Source organism: Rhynchophorus ferrugineus, unplaced genomic scaffold (genome assembly GCF_030347505.1).
Source record: "Rhynchophorus ferrugineus isolate W39M unplaced genomic scaffold, kcgeb_rfMv2 rfM4, whole genome shotgun sequence".
Classification (NCBI taxonomy): Eukaryota; Metazoa; Arthropoda; class Insecta; order Coleoptera; family Curculionidae; genus Rhynchophorus; species Rhynchophorus ferrugineus.
Genome location: NW_027472583.1, coordinates 24,785,571 through 24,811,786, shown reverse-complemented (window position 1 = coordinate 24,811,786; position 26,216 = coordinate 24,785,571). Strand labels below are relative to the sequence as shown.

The 26,216-nt window shown below is 31.3% G+C and overlaps 3 protein-coding genes across 15 annotated transcripts; 2 read left to right on the top strand and 1 right to left on the bottom strand.

Annotated features, from left to right (window-relative positions):
- The first annotated feature begins 174 nt into the window (after positions 1–174).
- On the top strand, positions 175–9,465 carry Vav (Vav guanine nucleotide exchange factor). Of its 11 annotated transcripts, none has more exons than XM_076403122.1 (16): positions 175–333; positions 542–805; positions 864–1,033; positions 1,483–1,548; positions 1,972–2,110; positions 2,645–2,803; positions 2,903–3,103; positions 5,420–5,539; positions 5,594–5,748; positions 5,806–5,932; positions 5,995–6,197; positions 6,253–6,453; positions 6,522–6,701; positions 6,757–6,912; positions 6,966–7,143; positions 8,287–9,465. In XM_076403122.1, the coding sequence occupies exons 2-16, from the start codon at positions 572–574 to the stop codon at positions 8,341–8,343; spliced, it is 2,346 nt and encodes a 781-aa protein (XP_076259237.1). In that variant the 5' UTR covers positions 175–333; positions 542–571; the 3' UTR covers positions 8,344–9,465. The 11 variants fall into 11 exon arrangements, with proteins under 11 accessions (XP_076259237.1, XP_076259235.1, XP_076259236.1 ...); XM_076403120.1 differs by having other exon boundaries at positions 176–333; positions 6,960–7,143; XM_076403121.1 differs by having other exon boundaries at positions 176–333; positions 2,642–2,803.
- A 176-nt stretch (positions 9,466–9,641) lies between these two features.
- On the top strand, positions 9,642–12,903 carry Pak3 (p21 (RAC1) activated kinase 3). The gene is made up of 8 exons (XM_076403099.1): positions 9,642–9,883; positions 10,301–10,637; positions 10,692–10,936; positions 10,994–11,146; positions 11,215–11,351; positions 11,410–11,552; positions 11,606–11,775; positions 12,095–12,903. The coding sequence occupies exons 1-8, from the start codon at positions 9,826–9,828 to the stop codon at positions 12,295–12,297; spliced, it is 1,446 nt and encodes a 481-aa protein (XP_076259214.1). The 5' UTR covers positions 9,642–9,825; the 3' UTR covers positions 12,298–12,903.
- A 641-nt stretch (positions 12,904–13,544) lies between these two features.
- Positions 13,545–26,140, bottom strand: Nrx-IV (neurexin-4). Of its 3 annotated transcripts, XM_076403095.1 has the most exons (21): positions 25,987–26,089; positions 25,735–25,842; positions 23,674–23,870; positions 22,919–23,118; positions 21,729–22,074; positions 21,509–21,675; positions 21,275–21,451; positions 21,061–21,222; positions 19,095–19,356; positions 18,884–19,010; positions 18,651–18,825; positions 18,382–18,578; positions 18,079–18,326; positions 17,807–18,026; positions 17,573–17,742; positions 15,801–15,939; positions 15,518–15,716; positions 15,162–15,454; positions 14,857–15,107; positions 14,507–14,644; positions 13,545–14,447 (listed from the first exon to the last, which is right to left on the bottom strand). In XM_076403095.1, the coding sequence occupies exons 4-21, from the start codon at positions 23,012–23,014 to the stop codon at positions 14,257–14,259; spliced, it is 3,558 nt and encodes a 1,185-aa protein (XP_076259210.1). In that variant the 5' UTR covers positions 23,015–23,118; positions 23,674–23,870; positions 25,735–25,842; positions 25,987–26,089; the 3' UTR covers positions 13,545–14,256. The 3 variants fall into 3 exon arrangements, with proteins under 3 accessions (XP_076259210.1, XP_076259209.1, XP_076259208.1); XM_076403094.1 differs by lacking the exon at positions 22,919–23,118 and having other exon boundaries at positions 25,987–26,140; XM_076403093.1 differs by lacking the exon at positions 23,674–23,870 and having other exon boundaries at positions 25,987–26,140.
- Between the last annotated feature and the right edge of the window lie 76 nt (positions 26,141–26,216).

The window sequence follows — 26,216 nt, the reverse complement described above, 5'->3', positions numbered from 1 at the left end:
ATTGAAACTCAATGTTGCCAATGACGTCATATGCTTAAGGGTTGAATACATTACTAAATATAATTTCGTAGTGATTATATTTGCTAATTACTTGTATAGTAATATTTATATTATATTTTATTTTCTTTATAGTAACTGTATGTAATAAAATTTAAAATAAAAATCATGTTTGACATTTGACATTTAATTTGACACAATAATAGGGTAATTTTTTATTCTGTTAAAAAGTGTTTATCGACATGAATTAATAAATGCAAACAGATTATTTTAGTATAATAATGCTCTCTGTTCAAGTTGTCATATCTATTCAAATTATTTAATTGCTTATAAAAAGTATGTAAAACAATATTAGTCCAATTTGTAATTAGCTGTTATTCTAAACCTCATATTATTAGTATATACAACATATATCTATATTTGTGTGCATTACTGATTACTCTGCCTGTAAATTAAAGTGAAATTATTATTTTTTATTTCTTAATGTAATATTAGCATAATAATAAAAGTATACTTAGTTCTTTAGTCATTTTCTAATTTTTAGAGATACATAAATAAGTCCAAACTTTACAGAATGGCGACAGCTTATATATCTGAAATTAATGATGAGTTGTGGAGAGAATGTGCCTCTTGGCTCACCAAATGGGAAATGCTTAGACATGATCACAAAGCAAACTGGCCAGATAGCAAAATTGTGGATCTGGCGAGTATACTTCGGGATGGTGTTCTTTTGTGTAAGTTAGTAAATAAAATTGATCCAGGATGCATTGATATGAAGGATGTTAATTTAAAGCCTACAATGGCTCAAGTAAGTTATCATTACATAGTATGCTTGTTTGTTTGTAAAATATAATTTTTATTTTCAGTTCTTATGCTTACGTAATATAAACTTATTTATAAAAACATGTAATGACAACTTTGGAATCACAGATGTATTTGAAGCTACAATGCTATTTGATCTTACTGATTTTCACAAAGTGTTATGTACATTATCAAAATTGTCTACTTCACCAAAAGCTTTAAGAAGTGGAATACAGTAAGTAATACTAAATGTTATTAACAATGAACATTTTTTAATGAATGTGCATTTTGGTTTTGTAATGTTCAATTAATTTGTTACTTAATTTAATATTCAATACTTGTTTTTTTTTATTTATTAATTGTTAATTTAAGTACTTTCATATTATTTGTAACTTGAATTAATATTTTTGTAGAAAAAATTCTGCTTGAGCAAATGTTGGTATAAATAATGTATCTTATAAAACCTATTTTACATAATTATTAGAGCATTGAGATCTTTGCTAGGATGACTATCAAATAGTATTCTGATATGTTTGATAGAAAGAGATATATTTTTTAGTTTTAGTTGTAATATTGTGAAAAAATGTGTTCCATTATTTAAAATAGATATAAATTTTTAAATATGTTGAGCAGTACTAGAGTTTTGGATGGTTTTAAGGAACAACAATCTTGTTTGTATTGCAGAGGATTTTCAGCACAGAAATTGAAGACAAGAGAGGAAGATGTGATATATCAAAGTCTGAAAACAGTGTAAGTATTTTTTTATATAATATATTGGTGATGATCATGAATAATCATATTTGATCTAATTGAATTCTTTTAAAATTCCTTTAGGTTTATTATATTTAGATGTTAATAGGTTTATTTTAACAGCTTTAACCTGTTAATATCTGATATTATTTTTTCTTAATAAATGCATATCAATTGCCAGTCTGTAATGGTCCACTTTTTAAAAACTTAATTAACAATGTATTAATATTATTTTTAGAAACTCTATATTTTTAATTCAATGCATTAATAGAATACAATAAAATCATTATTTTGATATATGTAGTTTACAAGAAATTCCAATTTGAGTATTTAAAAAGTACTGGTATAGCTATTTATGATTATATAAACTCATTGCGCTTTCTAACATGATGTGCTTCATATATTCATTACTGTATTTAACAGCACACTAACACCTACAAATACAAATGGCAATACCGAAACACAGTGGCAAATGTTTACCATTCCATGTCCTCGAATAGAGAGCAAAGAAGAAATTTATGACGATTTATGTTATGTGACTTTTCAATCAAGTTTGCCAGAGGTTAGACTTTCATTAACATAAAAATATTGTTCTTTTATGTTTTTGGCTAGTAATGATTTGATGCAATTTTCTTTCTTTTGCATATTAATACCTAGACTTTGCGTCACTGAGTCACCAATATAATACTCATATTATTTGTTTCTTTGATATTTCAAAATGTATTTGTTATTTGCTTCAGAAATAAACCAGTTCAGATCAAAATGTGTAAATTTTTAAAATAAAAAATTTCGGTACTGGCCTAATGATTTGCGTCTATTTTATCCGGTAATTATATTTAATTGATGTAAATAGTATGAGTATTATTGATTTAGATTAACGTTTCATTTTAATTTTTGCATGATGTTTTTTTTTGTTTTGCTAGTCAACCAACGACTCATAGAAGCTTAGAAATAATAGACACAGACAGTGGCATTACTCACGAGGAGATTTATCAGGATTTGCTTGTAGTTCGCTCTAATATTGAGGTATTTTTTTCATTTCACGATATCTTCGCGTGTATTTAAACATTGACATACCGCACCTATTTTCCAGCAGCCTCAACCGTTAGAGAAGCGAGATTTCGTTATAAAAGAGTTGTTAGATACCGAAAATAATTACGTTGACGTTTTAAACAAACTGAAATACAGTTTCATGATCCAGCTAGTCAAATATATGAAATCTGAAGATCATAGTACTGTGTTTCATAAAATAAAGGTGAGTCGTATGTTTAATGCAATTTATCAACTGATTATTTAAATAAGTATGAAGTAAGTTGTTTGAATAAGTTCTAAGTAATATTATTTTCTGTTTTAGGAACTCTATGATATACATTCGTCATTTTTATCAGAATTGTTGAAAACAAAAACGAATCCTAATATAAAGATATCTAACGTTTTCCTGCAGTTCCGGGAGAGATTTTTAATTTATGGTAATTACTGTGCAAATCTGACGAAAGCTACAACAGTTTTGCAAGAATTATGCGATCAGGATGAAATATTTAACCAAACGATAATAGTGAGTATATAATAATGGTTTCATGATTATTAAATCATCTTACTTATATCAAACTTACTTATATCTTACATTAAATCATCTTACTTATAAGGATTGGGCTATGCTATATCGATCGAGGTGACGCGACGGGTACCAACTGATGTGTGCCCTGGGTACGCGACAACGCACACCTCTTGTAACATATGACCATTTGTTATTATACAAGAAATTGTATCAGTTTTTTATTCATATTGTGAGTTAGCAATGGTATTTATCTACTTTTCAACCAATATGTTGCTGTTTATGGCACAGGACTTCGAATATTGTTCTCGAAAACTCAACGCTCTTGACGATCGACCACAACTGTTTTAGCTTCAATCAATGTTAGTCTCTCTATCATTCAGATCAGTCTGTATGATTGGGATCTGTCTTTTTTGTAGCTAATAAAACTTGATTGATGATTTCGCCACAGAAGTGTGTGAGGAATTCATTCACCGTTCAATCGACAGACATGTCCACAGCATTGCAATTAATTCCTGGATTTGTCCCTCAACTGTGTGCTGATTGTCAGATCTTAAGATCTTGGGATACATGTTTCTCCCATCTGAACATTGCATTTATAAGACAGAAAGACTGACAAAATAAATGTTCGAAAGAGGCATATTTTAGTCATAATAGTTTTCATATTTCCTTTCTTCTATGTGTACCATATTAAAAAAGCGAAGCTATAGTTCAATTTACGTTACATGTTACAATACAAATATTATTCAAAACTTGCTTGGCAAACAAAAAATCCATAGCAAACCATCTTTTGATGGCATTTTCAACCAATTTCTATTTACTCACTATTCAATTCACTAGTTAAAGCAATTCATTTAATAACTGTTAGTTCGCCTGCAATTTTTTTTTTGTTCATAGAATTACTTTTCTTATTCAAACCATACTCGGCGATTCTAATATAATGAAGCAGTAGATGTATAAAAGTAAGTGAGAGATAAGAATTAACTGCTGGTTATGATATTTTCTTGGTGTCTTGTATTACAGTGTGTTCAAGTTTTAAACTATTCATAATTTGACCGGCTTTTTATTTTTTGTATAAAACCTCCAAATATTATCTGCCTATTCTCTTTTCCGCGCCACAAAATATACCATCGCCGCATCGACTTTTTGTCGGCGAAAAATTTGTCGCCAGTTGATATAAAATGATAAGATTTTTTGTTGCTATTTACTGCAACTGTGCTACTTACTGCATTGTAGGTTCGAGACACACATGACGTTTTATTTCCGCCACGGTTTTTTACTGTTGACGCCGTATTCACAGTGGCGCGAGCAAACGTAAGTAAGAGCAAACGCGGCAATAAATAAACGCCATATGTGTCTCGGGACTTACTTTTTGAATCGCATTGACTTCTAATTTTTCGCCTCCTTTTCAATCAACAACGAAACAACGCAAAAATGCACTTTCTGTTCTCAGTTTTCTGACAACTGTATTGTCCTGTGTGGCGTTTACACGTCAACACATATTTTATTATCCTGTGGAGCGACATACACGCCGTTTTTTTTTTGTCTGGCTATAGGCTACTGTCATCGTTGAAAGATTATATCAGTTTTCTCAGTTTTTTCTATCGATAATTATTCTAGAGGCAGAAATCGTTGCTAGCTAGCTTGCTTAGTATTTCAGTTTTTGCTGACGTTTTCTGATTCTTAATAATAATCCACTTAACAAATATACTGACATGCGTAATGTTTAGATAGTATCCATTCCTTAATGAACCAAAAAATCCTCAATATTTTATTAGATTACATCTACAACAACCGCGATAAAAAAACGGCGGATGTGTCTCCTGCCTTACAGATCCGTTATGTAAATCTCAAGTTTAACTTTTATTGTACAAGAGCATCGTGATCCCAGGCTGTTTCAAAATGGCAACAAAAATCGGAGATCAGAATGATATTTCGGAGAGCCACAAGGAAAAATATTTAAAGCGCAGCTCGTGGTTTATTAAATGCAATACCTGTTTCGGAGAACCCGTTTATCTACTTTTAAAATTAATGCTGGGGCATCTTGTGGTTACGAATATTGTACCGAGTACAAAACTCGAAAGACTTGAAAAGAACACTGCGCATCAATCACTATCAGAATATGTTTCTATTGACATCCCGTATTTTATATAAAAATAAATGTCATTTATGAGAGAATATTTAAATACCTATAAAAACATTCACTACGTACTGGCGCCAAATAATTCGTCATTCAAATCTAAATATATGATTTATTAACAATTATATGAGGTTCTTATATATCTTATTAGTTTACATAGATTTATTTTCTTATAGAAATTTGAAAAAGATGTCAATAATGGTCGTTTTAAATTAAGGGATGTTTTATCAGTTCCAATGCAAAGGATATTAAAGTATCATTTATTGTTGGAAAAGCTTATTGAAAACACCGATATTGTAAGTAGAATCACTTTAGTATAGATAGAAAATTATATTTATAAAAATGTTTAGAACCATGATGAGTATGCTGACTTGAGAAAGGCTAGGGAAGCGATGTTAGATGTTGCTGGATATATTAATGAGGCTGCTAGAGATGTGGAACATTTAAATGTGATCAATAATCTGCAAGAGACCATAGTTGAGTGGGATCATAATCCAGATATGAAGTAGACAGACGGTTTTATTTGATTAATAAATTGGAGTACTAGAAAAAATATTTTTAGGTTATCAGATTATGGAAAACTCATTAAAGATGCTGAACTGAAAATAAAGGCCCATGATGATCAGAAGACCAGGAACAGATATGTCTTCATTTTTGACAAGTCAATATTGATCTGCAAACAATTGAGGGTAATATCATATGCAAATAAAAATTCATAATAGATGGAATTAATGGAGTGTCATAATTTCAGGGTAATCAATTTGCATTCCGAGCAATATTGAATATTGTGGATTATCATGTCGAGGAGCTTCATAATCGCAATATTGTAAATAAAGATACGAGATGGACATACAACTTCCTGTTGGTTAAAAACGGGGCCCAGATGGCCTATACAATATGTGTACGATCGTTAGAGTTAAAAGTGCAAATTATGAAAGCCATAAATGACGCATTGTAAGTTTAATGGGCTATTTACTGATAACATTAAATTCATTCACTTGTGTTTCAGGGATAATATTAAACCTAAGGCGCTCACCCATACCACTCATCATTTTCAACTGAATACCTTTCAAACGCCAGTTCAATGCGGCTTTTGTTGCAAATATTTGAAGGGTTTAATATTTCAAGGTTATTTATGTAATACATGCAAATACTCCGTCCACAAAAATTGCATACAGTTTAGTGGGAAATGTATTGCGACATCTACAAGGTAAATATTTATATGTTTGCAAACCCAGCTGTTTGTTTATTAAACTAAAATAACATTTATACTTTAAGGTTGTTGACTAGTGTACCCAATGGAATAAACGAGAATGATCCATTAAGAGAAAAGTTGTGGTATGTAGGTGAAATGAAACGTGATAACGCTGAAGTGAGATTAAAAAAACGAGAAGATGGAACCTTCTTGGTTAGAATAAGGCCGAACGCAGAGAAGGATGCTTATGCTCTGACTTTAAAGTAAGCATTTATTTGGTTTGTTCTTTTGTTTTGTTTAATAGGTAATAAATTTTAGGACTGATGGATCTGTGAAGCATATGAAGATTTGTTCAAGGATTGAGGGTCAAGGAGACTCAAAGAAATATTATTTGTCCGTATCGAAATTCTTTAGCAGCGTAGAAGAACTAATATTAAATTATCAAACTTGCAGTTTAAAGGAAATTTTCGCCAGGTATTGGATTGTGAGTATATATTTTTCGTTAAGAAATAAAATGGTAGTTTTAGGTTAGGGGAGGATGCGATGCTTCTTTATCCTTATCATCAATTGAAAGCTGTAGTTTTAAGGGATCACAATGCTCAAGATAGGTGCCAGTTAAGTATACAAGAGGGGCAAGTTCTTCATGTAATTGGAAAAGATGGTTATAGGGATGGTTGGTGGAAAGGTCGTACATTGGACAATGAGGTATGATACAATAATAACCAGTTAGTTTTAACCGTTATATATGGAGATTTTGAATAAATTTTCGCTGTTTTTAAGCTGTGTGCCTTTGATAAACGATATATAGGGGTTTATAAGCCAGCTTGAAATTTTATAAATTGTATCATTTAATATTATAATCTAGAATTCTCAAGGTTAAAAAATCAAAATAGTCATCAATGGAAGCACATATTTAAGCAATACTATAAAAATATTTTCTTAACCTAGTGTCAGTCACTTACCCCACTAATCTTGCACTATGCAATAGCAGCATCAAACATTCTGTTTGATCAGGGTAAAACTTCTAATGAACTTTGTTCTAATAGTTCTAATAGGAATATAGAATTAATTTTAATAACAACTAACAACTAAACTAATCTTAAACAAAACAGTTTTTTTTAATGATTACATATTTGTTTCTCTCATAATATGATAAATGAAAACTAAAATTATAAGAAAATCTTGACAGTTAATGTTAAGTTAATATGTTAGGTATGATATTCATTCAATTTCTTGTTGAGCGGATTTGTGAAAGTTTGTAAAAGCAACAATATGGATAAACTCTTGGCACTTGATTTTGTGTGCAAATGATTCCATAGGAATCTGATAACTCTTAAATTGTTGTAGGCCAAATCAGGATATTTTCCTATAAACCACCACCATTTTCATAAAGAGCTAAAAGTTCCCTTCAATAGAAACAGAATCAATCCCGAATCATCACAGATCTTGACAACACTCAAAATTAATTTTCTTATTGTTATTTTCTATAAACTTAAGAAAACGTCACTAACTATTTTACGTACACTTATTTATTTACACATCCAAAATTCTAAGAATCCACTCTTTTATGAAATGAATACCAGTATTTTTAATTCTTTCAATTGGTTTGGCTTTCAGTCAATTAAAGTTGATTAATATATTATACAGCTTTATGACGTTTTAGCTAGTATAGTGTAATTCAAATGTTATCAGAAAAGTCATCAAAGTGTACATTGCCAGCCAGGTAAATGTAATACTCCACCATACGTTTTAAAATATTAAAATTAAACATTTAATTAAACCCCGGCTTAATAAGAACAGCGAGTACTTGTTCAACAACAGGTTAATTTAATTTTTTCTGGATTTTAGGTTGGATATTTCCCAGTTAGTATAATAAGATTGGATGGCGAAGTCAAGTTTGATTAATTCTTGTGTAATGATAAAGGAGATGAATATCAAAATGTTTGGACTGTTTTTTTTTATATTTGATGCAGACTAGTATGTTCCCCAAAGTTGCCACAGCCTACATTAATGGTTTGGAGTTTAAAACAAAAAAAATGCACAATGACAGTATTTATCGACATAAGTGTTCTTTTTTATAATTGTATGACGAAAGTTAGGTTATGATAATTTATGGACGGTGAAGTAACAGGATCTTTTGCTATATGGAAATCGGACCGTATGTGGACGTTAATTATTTTCTTTAATGCGTTTAGAAAGATGTGTAAAGACATGTTACTTTATCAGTGTTGCCAGTTTATGTATATCAATGTGATGTATCCAGTTAATATTAAATTTTATTGCTCATGTACGCGGGCCTAACAAATAAGTTTATTGGTGGGATTCACTTAATACAGCGAACGGTGTCATTGGTGTCTCGATGTTCCCAACATAATAAAAGCAATGTTTAAAAGGCTTTAGTTCCATTATATTTAATATTCTGTTTATATAAACCATCCACTTTGTGGGCAGATAGGAGACACCGGTACAGATAAAAATTGTCGTTAATTTTGAAATGGTGCCATTTTTAGTTTTAAATGTATGTTGATAAAGATGATTTTTAAAAAGTTCCCAAGTTTGTGAGGTTTTGACTAATGTAAAAATATTGTATTTCACCTTTTTTTGTTAACTTCTTTCTTTGCAGATGTTTTGTGGGAATTTTAGTGTATATTTTATAGTAATCTCATTTTATATATTTTTATAGCACTCTTGGAAAATTTTAAAAATATGTTGTTATTATATGTTAGTTTTTAATATATACTTTTACATTTTGTTGTAACATATGTGGATCTGAAAAAAATATATTTGGACTGATATTTTTCGTATAATGAGTGTAAAACCTATCAGGATTTGTTATTGAAATGGTGCCAAATTTATTAATATTTTTCAATAGTGATTTGGCATGGGTCTTAGATAATCAATTTATCACAAATTAGCTGTAAATCTATTTGATGCAGTATTTCAAATTTTTAATAGTTTATTCTCTGCAGTCTAGTAAGATATGTGTAGTCTTTTATTTTTGTGATAAAATACACTTTTATTTAAATATTGCTTGTTTTTTTATTGTTAGATTAGAAGTACATTCTATTTTTTTAAAAACTATTTAGATATATAGTTAATGCTCTACGAGGTTATACAACATATTATACCCCGTAAAATGCTATACAGTTTTCTATTTGCACGCAAACTTATGTCATTGATTAAAAGAGAGAGGACACTTTGTTAAACCAGTTTGACAAATGACATCTAGGGTGTGTGTCATCTTATTCTTTTTCTTGTGATGTATTTTTCTTAGAAAATTTTAAGCAGTAATGTAGTGAAAATATACCGGTTTTTTTGTATATAGTATTTTTAGTTTAAGCCTTTTTTGTGATTAAATTAATACGTGTTATTCAAAAGTGTTTCAAGATGAACTTTTTGTTTAAAAGGAAGAAGGCTAGGGATGAGCCGACTGCTGCAGTAATAGGTGAATACACAATTGTTTAGAGTATACTATCGAAGTTATTTATATCGGATAGTTAAAATATAAATTCCAGGGATGCCTACTGTTATTTATCAGTTATTTTATTTTGTATAAAATTCAATTAAATCAAAAAACAATTTTCAGCAAAAATATTGTGACAAATTTATGTTATCATCTGTATAATTATATTAAAATTAATAGGCCATTAGCAATAAATATAGTAATATAACTAATGATAGAACACGAATAACTCAATATATGTAACATTTTTAAAATCTGTGAAGGAGCAATAGGCTATATTTTTTATCAGTCTTATCTATCATTAACTTGAAAATCTAAATATAAATTATTAATTTTTTATGATTGAATTATTGTATTGATATTGTTACTATTTAAGTGTCAGTTTTTTTTTTGTTATAGGAAATCCAACTAATGTAAATCATGATATCCATGTAATAGTTGATTCAGATGGTCTCCTGAAAGGGTTACCATCATCATGGGTTCGGCAGATTGGTACTCAGATCACCAAAGCTGAACAAAATGAAAATCCAGAGGTTGTGAAAAAAGTTTTACAGTATTACAACTATTCAGTTAAAAAACAAGGAGCACAAGGGCCCGATATTAAACATATATATACTCAAAAAGATATTGATGAAGAGTCCAAAGAGATTGACATGTATCTAAAATCTAAAGATGCCCATAAAAGTAAAGATTCAAACCTCTCAGATGATTCAGATAAATCACTCAATTTTAACAGGTATGTTTTCAAATATTTATGTTATGTGTTATTTAGTATCGAATATATTTGCAGAGCATCATTATCTGATGGTGATCCTAGTGAAACAAATTCAAATAATCTACTTCAATCAAGAGATTTAGCTCAAAGTTTAGATAATTTGACTTTAGAAGCAGATGAAATTGAGTACCGTAGGCCTAGTGTTAAGGAAGAAGATAGAAGATCAAGGATGACAGATGCTGACTATATGGCTGAAATTAGAAAGATTTGTAATCCCGGGAATCCCTTGGACTATTATGAAAAGACGTTAAAAGATTTAGGTAATTTAAGTACTTCATATGGTAGTATTTTTAATTTGATTTATTTAATTCTTATAGGTTCTGGGGCATCTGGAATGGTATTTGCAGCAACAAACAGAAGAACTGGAGAACTAGTGGCTATTAAAGATATAGACATGTCAAAACAGGGCAAAAAGGATCTGTTATTGAGTGAAATTAAAATTATGAAAAATTTTCAACATGGAAACTTGGGTAGGTCAAATACTGCTTATTTTTTATAAAACTAATAATCATATTTAATAATTGATATGGGTTTTTAGTAAATTTTTTGGATGCTTTTGTGGTGGATTATGATCATCTTTGGGTTGTTATGGAACTTCTGGATGGTGGACCATTAACTGATGTTGTTACTGAAACCATAATGAAAGAAGGACAAATAGCTGCAGTTTGTCATGAGGTGTATATTTCAAAATATTAAAATTATGTGTGATCTCATAAATTGTAAATTTTGTAAGGTTTTGCAAGCTATAAGTTATTTACACAACAGAGGAACCATACATAGAGATATTAAATCTGATAATGTTCTGCTTGGAATGGATGGAATTGTAAAAGTTACAGATTTTGGATTCTGTGCAAATGTAACTGGAAATGAACAAAGGTATCAAGTTGACTTTGTAAGTTTGTGTACATTATCTTATTCTGAGATTATAGAGAAACCATGGTCGGTACCCCATATTGGATGGCCCCAGAAGTAGTTACAAGACAAAAGTATGGCAAAAAAGTTGACATTTGGAGTTTGGGTATTATGATCGTTGAAATGCTTGAAGGAGAACCGCCTTATTTAAAAGAACCGCCACTAAGGGCGTTATATCTAATAACAGGTATGTGTTTATTTACATTTAAATTTTATACTGATTCCTTAAAGATTTTTTGTAAGCAATATTTATAACAGTTATTGGAATTTTAAATTTGTTTACCTCATTTTATGGTCAGTTTCATAAACATATTCAGGAATTCCTGAAGTGTTTATAATTTTGGTTGCTTCTGTTGTTAAATGTTAATATAACAATCTTGTAGAGTAATTATTTATTATGTGATAATGGGTGTAATCCCAAACACAAACTTTTTCTGATGATTAATATGTTAGTCACTTCACCCCTCCTGTTTGAATTTCATTAGAGTTTTTATTTTTTGTTATAGCTAATGGCAGGCCCAATATACCGAGATGGAACCAGTGCTCAGAAAAATTGCAAAGTTTTATCGATGCGTGTCTTCAGGTCGATGTAGATAAACGGAGTACCGCCGATGAGCTTTTGTTGCACGAATTTCTAAGGGAAAGAGCCGAACTTCGGACTCTTACACCTTTAATAAGAGCCGCCAAAAAAATATTGCATAAAACTTGAATTTTAACAGTTTTCCTTCCCTATTTTGTGCCTTTTGAGATACATATTAATTGTTGAGTGATTGGGATTATCTGTGCTCCGTGCCATCTTAATCTTACTAGACTAAAAGAGTAAATCTTGTGAATGTTTTTTGTTAATTATTTTATTCAATTTTTTTGATACAGTATATATTTTATGTCAGTTTTTTAAAGACGCATTCGTCTCAAAGACACCCGCATATGTTTCCCACCCTAATACGTTTAGTTGTATCGTACCCTAAATCTTTAATGAGATATTTGCTGAGTGATTGTTTTATCAACGGAACCAAAAAAAAAGTGCTATAGGTACCATTACACTTTAAGTTAGAATAGTGACATCAGAATTAATATTTAGGGACCAAGAATAAAGTTTTTATTATTACTTAATTCAAGACTGAATTAAAAATGTTTTGTATATTTTTACATGATTGCAAATTTTTATGAAAGTATATTTACATGAAAAACACTTGGTGTATTTATAGTGAATTTTACATCTTAATGTTAAAACACAACCTTATATGTTTTATTGTCCATGAAAATGTGCATTATTTTACTCAAAAATTTACATTTAATATAGATCTTATATATACATCTTTTTTTTGTGTACATCAAGATACCTAGTTCAGAGATTCGGATATATAAAGAGAGAAACACTACTTTAATATAATAAGCATTGAAATAAAAGAATGTAAGTTAAATATATTCATTAACAAACTGGTTTCAAATACATTTTACGATAAAATTGTTTTACGGAAATATAATAAATTCGTACTTTATTTGCCATGTCAATAATCAAGTCATACGTGATGAATAACAATTAAAAAACAACGCAATATATCCAAAAACACAACTTAATGTTCAATGACTTAGTTTTTTACCGATTTTTTTTTAAATTACCAACTCTATGTAAAATATCTTGGCCTGACATGATGACTAAGCTCTTAATCATTTTATAATTTTTGGAGTAGCTCAAATGGTTAATCATGGTAGTTTAAATTTGTAATCACGGTTATTTCTAATTGATAGTAAATATTATATTTGCCTCCTGCTTTCATAAATATTTAACGTGCCTTGCATTTTAAGTATTTGCTTTTTTTATTGACGTAGAACATATATATAGAAGATTTTTAATTTCTCTCAGGTGGATCTATACATATTAATCGATTTTTGTAGATGGTAGAAACAATTTTTTCATTTGTTTACTGGTATAATATGAAAAAAAAAACGGTATTTGTTACTGGTATATTTTGTTTTATTTATAAAAAGAGCTGTTTTATAACTAAACTAACTTATAATCAGTGCATTATGTTTAACAGTTTGCCATAGAAAAAAATGCCAAAGGCACTTTTAAGAATTAATTTTTTTGTGTTCTTATACTAACGAAGTATATTAAATCGAAGTGGGCGTTCAACGATTCTGCTTCTAGTGAAAAATGCTTAAATTAAAAACCGTTAATAAACACCGTTTTCTTAAAACGAACATTGGAGAAATTACATTACTTAAGCCACTTTATACAAGTTATTTTCAAAATATAAGTACATACTGTTACTGCGTGCCCACTTCGGCTTTAAAAATACACAATATGAAACTAATAATTCATACATATTACGAAGTAAAAATATACATATAAATTATATACAATCTTAATTTGTAAAGAAGCTCTGGTAAAAAAAATAATTCATACATACTACACAAAATAAAATGGACGGAAAAATAAAATATACTTGTACTCTATAGGCCTTAAAAATAATCTCAAACAAAACTAAATATGCCGGAAATTATCAAAAAGTTTTACCTACTATGACAACAGGCAGAGCAAACTGAAATTAAATTGAAGTGTAATATCAACTGAATTGCACTAAGGATAGCTTTCCCAGAAAAAGTATACAAGTAGTCAAAAATATAAAGGCAGTGTTTAGCCTTGTCTCGTTAGAATGAATTATTAAATAAACCATTCTTTTTTCTTTTGTACATGATGACCTGTGGTACCATGGACAACGGCTTCATCTGGATCTAGAGCTGCGTCAGCTCCTGCATCTTCTTGCGTCAGATATTCGCCCTTGTGTCTATGTAAATACCTCCCGATAATTATGCATAACACAACCAAACAAAGGAAAATAATAGCCAACACGCCTAAAATGATTGAATACATAGTGAACAAATTCTCGAAAATTAAATATTATTAAACATACTTCCTAGAATGGCTGAATCAGTTTGATTGTAAGCTTTTCTCAATTTATCCTCATCCAATATGGGTGGTGGCCTTGTCTCAATAATGTCAGGTGGATGTGTAATTGGTTCTACGCCACAAAAATCTTCATTTAGTGGTTCTGTGGGGAAAATTAATATTTAATTACATGATACTTTAACAATTAATTCTAAATATCTTAGTTAAATACACTGCAAGAAAATATAATAAGTACATTTAAGTTACAGTATTACCATATACAAAATTTTTCTAATACATTTTGCCATAGAAATTACACAAATATACTGACAAATTTTAAACTTTATGCTAAAACTTAAAAATAGAAACACGTACCTCCAAGGACGCGTACGTTGCCAGGGCCTTTTTGTTGGAACAACAATTTCAATGGGTAAATATCGTCGAATTCCACTCTGGAGACACAGCCGATGAATCCCTCACTCATAGATTCATTTTTACCTATGTACATATACTGGATATTGTTAAATTGCGCATCTGCCGATTCTTTGATGTTAAAGTGGAATTCTTTAGGTTCATAGCTATCTACTTTCATAATAAGTGTTGATCCACCATTTTTCCTTGACAGCCTAGTATTTATATAAAGACGTAAAATCAATACGGGCAAATTAAAAATAACTTACGTCAAATCGTGATATTGTCCAAGGCCAAAATGCTTGTCAGGATATATAACTTCTTGTCGTTCGAAACCAAAGTCAAATACTACTCTTAAATGACCTGAATTAGAAACCATAATATTAAGGTATTCCTTGCTGATGTTAGATGTGAATCCTAACAGGAAGCCCTTGGGATTGGTTGTGGTGAATCCGACTCGAATATGTTCAGCTATTGTTGAACGCCAAGACCCATCAAATTCATACTTAACAGCCGAACTGGCTTTCATGTTAACGCCGATTTCATCGGCACAAATAGGACCCTTAAATGAACGAAAAAGCTCTTGTAATTATTTTATAAGAAAAATGATGAATATGAATATTACCTTAAATGCAGTCCATCTACAATCACATATATAGCTGTCATATTTTTCATGGCAGGTTCCATTGTTCAAACATGGACTGCTTTCGCATTTACCAATACATCCTTCAGATACTCCATAAAGTCCTCTACGTGCGTAACTTCTCAAGTCAATATGTTGTCCATTAATCAGGAGAGCTCTCATACATCCAGTAAAACCATCTCTGAAAAAGCAAGTCCTAGTTTTATCAAGTTTTTAAGCGTTAAATATTAATAAAACGACAATGAATTTAATTCAACTGGTATACCGGTAATCTGTAGACGCTCCTATAACCAAATCGGACGTTATATGAATAGCTCTTACTGGACCAGGGGGTTCCCGTACCTCCGCCTTCTGAGATCCATCAACCACAATCATTGCTTCTTTTCTATTTCTTTCTAGTGAAACTAAAACAAAAAATGTACGATTCAACAGTAAATACATTACGTGTAAGACGGTCCGTTAAGTATTTAGCCTCTCCACCCGACGGCGCTAATATCACAAGATAAATTTACTGTAGTGCAGTACATTCTCCTAGACGGCTACTGTCAAAATTTCGGCCGATTCGGACTCCCTTTGTTTTGGCGCGTGTAAGAGCGCTGTGTCAGCGGATTTTAGAAAAATGGAAAGAGAGCAATATCGGTTGGTGGTGATTCGATTCTTGTTTTTGAAAGGGAAATTGCGCAGCGAAATCAAAGCTTGCATGATGTGTATGACGACCATCAAAAATTGGTTTAACGAGTTTCAACGTTCACATATCGGTTTTTGATGAGCCACGCCCAGGTGCTTCGAAAACGGCTACCATGGAGGATAACATGGCGTATGGCATACCGCGGATTGAAGATGCGTGAGATAGCTGAGACAGACATGACAAAAGACCGCGTTTGCTCACTCTGGACAACAAGCGCAGCCGTGTAAGTACTAGTAGGGTTTGTCGCTGTTTAAGCGTAATCCGAAGGAGTTTCACAGGGTTCTGTTTCAAGGAAGAGTCAAAACACTGGACCTCACCCGGCAAACGCGCTCCGAAGAAAGTGAAGACTGTCCTATCGACCAGAAAGGAGAGGGCCATTTTCAGAGGTTCACAAGGTGTGACATCGATTGCCTGGAGAAGGACAAAACAGTCACAGGGTTGTGCTATGCCGAATTTCAGAAAAAACCTCATTTTGCGAAGAAAAAAGTACCCTTCCACCTTGACAACGCACCGGCTCACATTTCCGCACTTGCAATGGCCAAGTTGGTCAAATTAGGCTACAAACTGTAGCCCCATCCACCGATTCTCTAGATTTGGCCCCGTGCGACTTCTTTTTTTGTTTCCTAACTTAAACAAATCAGCCAGCGGGCAGAAATTTCAACGAGAGTTTATCTGCACTGGATCTACAATTTAACTTGGACGTCGAACCACGGTCCTCGACATTAAGCCTACCGACTGGCGAGTGATTAACTTAGAAATCATCCGCGACTTCGTGTATCATGGCGTGCCTGGGATCATTTTCCTTGTCAGATTTTGCACTCTTGCCTAGGACAATCACAAACATAAATTTACGAATATGCCCCAGCAGGACTCGAAACCGCGACTATCGCAACAATAGGAGGACCGTCTTGTTGTCTTTACCACTGCGCCAAACTTAAACCAAAATTTGATGAAATTTTAATTTGTCCTAAATACAACTTTATAAAAATAACTATCGCACTTTGTATCGCTATATATTATAACCCACGCTGCCGTCTGTCTGTTCGCGATAAACCCAAAAAATATTGACTCACATAAAAAGTAAAAGTGTCTAATCTCCTTTTGAGATAGAACAAAACAATATATGGTGGTATAGGTCTATACAGAAAATAATAAAAAATAACGCGGCAAGAATAAATTCAAGCAGCATACTCGACCCTATCATAGCATACTTTCCTAGACAGGAAAAAACATGTATATAGGCATAAAATGCTGCACTGCCACTACCGAAGTTGAGGCGGGTCGCTTACGTATTTACAATCATTTATGTAAATAAAAAAACTTTATTTTTTCATTATATATTAACTAACCTGTATGCCACTGATCGTCGGATAATTTGTAAGATACTTCGGCTGTCACTGCTATGGGTCCAGCGCCTGCTTGATACTGAAATTGTAACTGATTGCCGTTTACGATTGTTAACTTGATATAATCTGTTGGTCCTTTTGCATGAAGAAGCACAGCATTTTCAGTGGCAGTTCTAAACGAATTAACAATAAAGAATACTTAATATAAAATTTATCAATATCAATAAAGCATTTTACCTAAATTCGAAATAAATGTCTCCATTATGACCCATATCATAATTAGGTAAATTAATTGTGGCATCTGAAATGCGGAATGTTACTACGTTCTTAAATAAACTATCTCCTTCACACATCAAAGGGCCCAGAGTGTACCGCCCTTCCTTTTCATCTAGAGCACTACCAGTATCACCGAAACGTAGCTGTTTAACAGGAAGATCTTCTTTTTCAGTTAGCTCACCTAAAACGAAAAATTCAGTAAAAGTTAAGTACTAAGGCTCCTTAATATTCACCTGAATCAACAAGCCAAACTTCAGAGTTTCCATCACAGTTGCACCATTTGGTTGGGTCAACACATGTACCTAATAAACCACATTCACATTTTCTGGATCCTGGCAATCCTCCACCCCAGTAGTCCATTTTCTGGTTTTTCCTCGAAACCCACCAAGAATATGGATTGAATAAGTGTTCCTCAGATGGAGAATTGAATAGCCTTGCATTCTTGCACGTGTATTGTATTTTTTGATTACATGTTGATGATCTGAATTAAATAGTTTATTAACTTAAGCAAATTTAGTGCAATTTGGAAAATCAACCTATTAATGAGAGCTGCTATTTGATCATCATTTGCTTCATATATGATATCCTGTATGAAACTTCCTGGTTCTTGGAATCCATCAACTGTTGTCGTTTCTTCGTTGCTATGATGAAGCACGGTTACGACACGTCCGTCAGAGAGAAACTGGCATGTTACTGGGAATGGTGCTAGAGGTCCACTACCATCTACATCAATCTATTCAATTTGTTAATAACAAATGAAAAGCTTTTATTGGTCTAATTAATAATTTTTTATGTCAATATATACCTTTACTTCAGCTTTTTGACCAACAGCTTGGACATTTTTATAAGCTAGACAGGACAATGGATTTATGGAAGAATGACATACTGCGCCACTGTAGCCAGTCCCCTTACAATCGCAAAAGAATTCTGCTGCATTTTGTTTACATATACCTCCATGTTGGCAAGGGTTTGGATAACATCTACTCAAAATTATACGCAAATAATTAGATGAAATACCTAAAGTATAAAACCTATTACCTATCAGTCATTCGACAGGTATCAAAAATAACTTCGTCATCGCAACAATACTCTTTGCCCTTTTTCCAGTCAGTAGGTAATTTGCTGTTTCCGTCGATACGTATAGTTTTCATACAACCAATAAAACCTGTAATAAATAACATGAAATAAAATTTAAATAACCTTATATATATTGCATAATATATATTACAAATTTTATATATATACATACCAGACATCGGAGTATTGGAATATCCTACATTAATGTTTATACCACCGGCAAATAAGTAAGTTAAACCAGTAACAATTTTCAATAATCTAGTAGTTTTCATTGGCCTGTAGTCAACGCTAAAGGTCAAGTCGTTCGTTTTGATCGTAAGTACTATTACGTGCCATCGGCCATCGTTAAAAGTTTCTTGGTAATTGTCCAACACAATCTTATGAGTGTTAGCTGTTTGTATGTCGATTTTCAGCTTTCCTTGTTCAAGATATACCTAAAATAAGTTTTTATTTCTCTAGAAAAGCGAGTCGTAGAGAGGGTTCCGTGGAATTACCAGTTTCTCGAAATTATTTTTGAGTGTTAAATAATTCTGCTGGTAAGTTCAAAACCTTCTCCTTTGAAATAGCGTAAAATATTTGATGAGTAAGTAGATAATTAACATGAAAGGGCTCTTATTTGTCCTTTGGATTTATACCTTGAGAGTACCCAAGAAAGATTATTTGCAAAAACAAAGCGACACTGATCGATACAGACCATGAAAATAATGGATATGTTTAAGTAAATTACAGTTTTGATAAACTGTAGAGGTAACTGGTATATCTATATTACATGTAATCGTGTGACTACAGGGAAGTGTAAAAGATGTATATAGTACGTGATTGGTTCGTTTTGCGCATGTTTATTACGATAATCTATATCTGGTTATGTTTATTATTTGCTAATTCTATGGTTATGTCTTCATATTTGTTAATTTCATATATATGGTTGTGAAAATTTAATAAAATTCAGAAAAAAAAACAAAACACTGGTTTTTTAGAGCAAGATTAATTTGAAAACGTAACTAAAATTACACTATGGATATAAAAATACCAGGATAGGATCATTTTCAAACCTTACATAGTGTCAGTTATTGTAAAGTACAACTATAACTCAAAGCATCTGAAACAGTTACATGAGACATCATATCAAAAATTAAATCCGAGGGTCAGAAAAACAGCATCCTGCATTATTGCATTTTACGTGCGCCCTCGCAGTAATAAAATGGCGTTTGATTTAAAGAACGTCCTCGGTAAAGCAGTAAATGAGGTCATTTGTGAAAATTGAAAATGAAAAGGACTTACCACCCAGTGAAAATTGTTCAAAAAAGTGTGTGAACAAATGGGTAACCAAGACGCATTCCATTCTCATTCCAGAGGCTAAGTTCTAGCCAAGTTATATGAATATTCAGCAAAGTTAGCTGAATATTTTCCAAATGTAACGAAACAAAGTTAACGAAACCACCATGTTTTGGTAGGGAAAATAAATGAAAAACCATATTTATGGCGAGACAAGTTATCTGCCTTAAACAAATTGTCACCGTAGAAAAGTATAACATTTAATCTAGTTTTATAAAACTTTCTACAGTAAAACAAGTTAAAATTACCAAATAAAAAGAAAATAATCATTCAAATGAAAATTTTGTTCCCAGTTCTCAGCTTACGCTTATATAAAAAAAAATCAGGTCGAAAATAGATTCTATGGTGGGTACTTAATTTGAGCATTCGGCTCGAGCTGATTAGGCGCGTTAGCAGAAAACATGTTGGCGCATCGAATTCGGCTACGTTTTGCCTTTTTTTCATCAACGCTCTGAATCCGCTCAAACCGAATATTCAGATCTGTACTCATCATTAACGTAACTCGCCGTGCAAATGGTACACCGCTGGTAATTCCATCGTACCCATATCGCGTATTCTTTAAATAAAACTGTTTATGTAAAACAAAGTTTTTTCATCCCTACATAAACAATGTTATAAATAACGAACATTAAAACAATTACTAATAAGACAGTGAAACAGTTATTCTTCACTTTAATAGTTAAAGTCAAGAATGAAAGTATGCCACTTTTATTATGTTATATCATTTTCTTGCTCTTTATTTAAATTGGAGTCTAATTATTTGATGAATATAAAAGGGGTTTAGTGTGATACAAGGGACTTACGGCAACATATCCAGAGGATGAAAAAGCATGATACATTAAAAGTCCGTTAATTTCATACGTTCTGAAGGAAAATGAAGTATTCATTGCTGTCATCCCTTCATAACCCTTTAGTTTGGCATGTGCTCGGTTTGTGGTGAAGGTAACCGGAATAATTGGCGGTTCCTTAAACATAAACCTTATAGTAGCTATAAAAATATAGTATATGTTTACTTACAGGACAATTATAAACAGTATTGATTTTTTCATATTTATATGTGTCTCCATACTCATAAGCCTGCTTTAAGTCTTGAATTACATTACTTGAATTTAAGTACAAATTTTCAATACACCCTGTATAATTTTGGACAACAACTAAGCCTTCTTGTATATTTGGAACTCCTCCTACATATAGCTGAAAGTAACATGTTTGGTATGAATTAATGGGCTAATTGGTTTAATAACAAATTACCTCTCTATTTAGATTTAACCGCTGAAAATCCCCTTTGATTCTTTCCTGTACAACAACTCGATCAACTGAGAACAAAATATCTCTACGATTTCTCGAAATAACAACGTCATGCCAGATATTGTCATCCAAAAGGCTTCCTACGCTTAAACTAGTCACCATGTTGGATCCTACGAATGAATCAAATTATTCAAAAGCAATAACAAAATTAGCTATGTCGTACCTAAATCGATATTGAACAGCATTCTGTTTTCCCTTAGTTGTAAAGCAATGTAATCACCCTGGGTTCCTCTACTGTAAAGCAGGACACCGTTAGGTGTAGCTGTTTTGAACCGAAATTTAATTGTTTCTCGTAAGGCAGCTATTGGGTCCCTGAGGAGATCCAGTCTCAGTAAGGCGGTACCGTTGAAGTACATATCTTCGGCAACATATTCACAACCAAATAGTTCGACTCTCATCGATATTCGATCTCTCCAGCGAGAGGGATTTATACGAATCCACTGTGCGATGATGGGTACTTCGAATTCGTTTTTATGCACAGTGTTTCCATCGGTATTACCTCGGAACATCTAGAACAGATGTCGTTTAAATAGTTTTAAAACAAATGTATTAGAAATGTAACTAAAAGAAAAATAACTTGAAAACAAACCTTTGTGTTAAAAGCTGTGCAGGTTATATTTATGTTAATATAGGCTAGTGTTAAGAGATTATTTTTTCAATATAAAAATAACATAATTTCAACCATTTTAAAAATTCATATAAACTATTAATATATTTTAAAATATAAAATTTTTGAATATCACCAAAGTAATTGTTAATTAATGGGAAAAGCAAACTAAGAAGAAAGTTATTTTAAACGTTAGCATGCAAAACCATTATTATTGGAGGTAATAGCAAGGGATGGCTATATTTATATAAAACAAAAATGCATAATCTATTATTCAAAAATTCTTAAAAAATTTGTTTCTAAAAAGTAAATAGTTCATAAATTTGTATACTACTGAGTAACCTATACTTAAATCAATACGTTCTTAATGGTTGTGATTTTTAATTTAACATTTATTATAAAAGAAACTGAAATTTATGGAAGTACTTAAAAAACAAAAAATTAGAGTTACAGGCGGTGAGACCTGTTTGCATTAGTAAGAAATCGTAATACATTGATTTAAAAACACAAATAGTAGACACATTTTAGTTGTAAATATTATATGCAGGTTAATTGTCGACATATGAATTCATTATTCAAATTAAATGGAGACCTGATTATGCTATGAATGCTCGCTCTAAAATGTATACCACCAAAAATTAACAATTTAATTATTTGTTTTGTAATATTTTGATTTGAATATAACCCTATGATATGTTAAAGTAAATGATTACTACAGCACTAAACACCAAAAACATTGACCACACCTCGATTTCACCCTGCGAATCGTGGAAAGCCTTCCATCCCTCGTTCCCATTATCCGAATACTCGACGATGTATTCAGTGACGTATTCGCGGGTCATAAATCTGCCCTGGGTAGCGATCGACCTAATCTCATATTTCCCACCAAGATCGATGATCAGCTTCTCGAAGTAAGTGCTTTCTTTCGGCGTCCACGCTGAACTACCTAGGAAAAAGGGTTAGATGAAAGGAAAGACGAAAATGTTAGTAAACTTTTATAGGAGAAATAGTACTGGTTGTGAGATTAATAACTAACGATTAATGAAGATTCTACGCCCCTATACCTAATCATCTAGCTACTGACATTTTGGCAAAGCTAATATTTACATAATCAACTATCAAAGCAAAAGGTTTGTTTTGCAGTACCAACGTATTATATGATATTTATTAGCATTGTGTATTGTTGATTAAATGAATACAAAAGCTGATAGATATATTTCGCTAATTATCCATATTGCTGAACCATCGTTTATCCAAAGATCACACAAAATATTTTGTTAAATAACAACAACTACTTTTGAAGTCATTAATAACAATGCACAAAACTTTTATATTTTATACCACACCAACTAAAATAAAAATAAGCAACATAGAAAAATATTTCAATCAGTTGTATTTTACAATTATACTCTTAGTAATTTAACAGAATTAAATAATTGTTTTTGTCTTTTGCGACTTTATTGATCCCTCTTATTTTGGTCCAAAATTTTCCTGTACCTACCCTTATGTCACCTGATGAATCTCGATAATAAGCATAATCTAAGCCATTAGTACCATAACTGATTTGGTACTCTGTAACATGTTCGTTGCTGTGAGGCCTGCCCTGGGTCCATATCCTGGTTACATTCATGACCTGACCCAAGTCAATGGTGAGGAATTGTTCTAAATCATTACCTTGGGCACTCCAAGCACTACCACCTTTTTTCAGAATTTGTACATTAATGATATATAAAATCAATATTTTACAATTATAGGAGTATCTTTAGTACTATTAATGAGAAATTTATGAGGAACATTTAATTTATAAGGAACTATATTAATACCACTAATGAATTTCATTATTTCATATTTATTTTAAAGTTGTATTCAGATTGTTAACATATTAATTAATATAAAAAACGAGAACTCAATTAAAACTACATGTCAAAATAGATTTAAGAAATGACGTAATACATTTTGATTACAATGTAGAAATATTTCTAAATAGTTTTTCTATTTCTATATTTATAGAAATGTATAGTACTTCTTAAAGTTTTGGATTATTGACATATACTGTTATATGTTTTTTAAAATAATATTTCAAAAGCCAAATTATTTAAAAACAAATAAAAAATGCTCTATGAATAAAGCACATCTATTCTACTGAAACTGATATCAGCACAGCAGTATTATTAGCACAAATCAATATATCAAGTCATAGAAACTACTAAACATGCAAATATATATCTGAAATAGTTGTAACACAAAAGGCATGCAAACTAAAATTACAGTGACACTACGTGACTGGCACATAGTTAGAACACAAGTAAAAAGAATAGAAGATATATAATCAATTATATAAATCCTATAAATACTAATTTTAATAACTATATAACTAATGACCCAAATTTTGCTTTTTATATTATACTTCTCCAATAACATATATAGATACTACTTGATTCATCGTTTATAAATCTACATTAAACATATTTATTTAGGTTTGTTTTCTTTTTTAAAGTACTCCAAACAGAAGTTTTCATCCATGGACATTAATGGTATTGTAGTTTCCATTAAATTACTAAAAGATATCTCCTCAAAAATAATGTTCCCAACTTTTTTGTTTGTGGCAACTGTAACACAGTGAGAATCTTCAATAAGCATTTCCTGGAAATGCCATTGTTGTAATTTATTTCCTTTTATATATAACACTGTATCGGTCACTACATCCCCTCTTATTAAAGGGCTATTTAATGTAAAACTTATTTCATCCAATTTAATTGTTATTCCTAACCCTATAGCTTTAGTATAACTCTCTTTTAATGCCCATAATCTACAAAATGTATTCAATTGGTTCCCCTCATTTGAATGTGAATAAATTTGTTTCCATTCAATAGCAGAAAAGTTTCTGTTCATTATTCGAAAAAATTCCTTTAGTGGTTTTCCTCCAGTGTACTCAAATTTCATTACATCAACACCCAGGAGCATTTCAATATCTGATTCACCTGCTAAAACAGTAAAATCTCCCTGATGTGATACATTAAATGAAATATTTTCAGATTTAACGAAAGGTCGACCTTTTTCATCTCTTTCAAATACTAAACTATTATATGGTTTAGAACAAGCTTCAGATACAAATTTTCTCATCATTAAACGTCCAATTAATGATGCTTTAAAGTCTTTTTGGAACACAAATTTGCCCAGGCGGATTTTTTCTTCAGCCTGAATGCATGATGTGGCTAACAGTAAGTCTGTATGATTGGGGGTCCATTTGGAAAAATTAAAATACCATCTAGCTCTAGATCTTGACATTTTAACCAAAACTGTAGACACAATTTATTTGAATTTTCGTTAAACTACTTCAGTTTCTCAGTCCAAAAGAACCGATGTTCAGTAAGCAAAACCTAATAAAGAGAAACTGGCTTCAGAGAGGAGTACCTTTAAAAGTAGAAATGTATTTTGTATTGTTTAATGATGATCAATCTTGAAACAATTTAATTTTAAGACTTTTTATTATAAAGTGCTATGTATTTTATCAATGTTGTGACTGTAATGAGATTTATGTTTAACTAATTTTCATAATTACCATACAAAATTGCATTTTGTGGGCCTCTGTCACTCATGGAAGATGTGGCGTCGAGTTTTGAATTGACTAGTAGAGGTGTGTTGCACTCATATTCGTTATAATAAGAACCTATAAGATGTATATTCTTTTTAAGTCCTAATATACCAAATAGTTAAATTATATTTAATACAAATTTCCATAACCTCTAAATGAATATTTGGCGAAGCATACAATATCAAAGACCATCAGTAAATATATAATAAATACACTAACCTTTAACTATAAAAGCAGATATAATAAATAAAAATAAACAAATATTTAACAAAAACATTGCTACATGACACGATAAGAAAACTTGGTATAACTGACAAATACGTTAACTATTGACAAGTTACGCCTAATCGAAGCTACCAACCGATAGCATAATTTTGTTTATGGGTGGAGTAACTTACGGAAATTGCTCGTGATTTGTTGGTTGTCTATAAATTGGATTAATTGCGGGA

Bases quoted from the DNA above. Each gene is read 5' to 3' on its own strand.
- Pak3 (XM_076403099.1), top strand. From the start codon at position 9,826: ATGAACTTTTTGTTTAAAAGGAAGAAGGCTAGGGATGAGCCGACTGCT. The intron at 11,352-11,409 runs GTGTATATTTCA...AAATTTTGTAAG, and splicing joins TAGCTGCAGTTTGTCATGAG to GTTTTGCAAGCTATAAGTTA. The intron at 11,776-12,094 runs GTATGTGTTTAT...TTTTTGTTATAG, and splicing joins GGCGTTATATCTAATAACAG to CTAATGGCAGGCCCAATATA.
- Vav (XM_076403118.1), top strand. From the start codon at position 572: ATGGCGACAGCTTATATATCTGAAATTAATGATGAGTTGTGGAGAGAA. The intron at 3,104-5,419 runs GTGAGTATATAA...ATTTTCTTATAG, and splicing joins TATTTAACCAAACGATAATA to AAATTTGAAAAAGATGTCAA. The intron at 6,198-6,252 runs GTAAGTTTAATG...CTTGTGTTTCAG, and splicing joins AAAGCCATAAATGACGCATT to GGATAATATTAAACCTAAGG.
- Nrx-IV (XM_076403093.1), bottom strand. From the start codon at position 26,044: ATGTTTTTGTTAAATATTTGTTTATTTTTATTTATTATATCTGCTTTT. The intron at 21,223-21,274 runs GTAAGTAAACAT...TTTATGTTTAAG, and splicing joins ATACTGTTTATAATTGTCCT to GAACCGCCAATTATTCCGGT. The intron at 15,108-15,161 runs GTAAGTTATTTT...TATAAATACTAG, and splicing joins GGACAATATCACGATTTGAC to GCTGTCAAGGAAAAATGGTG.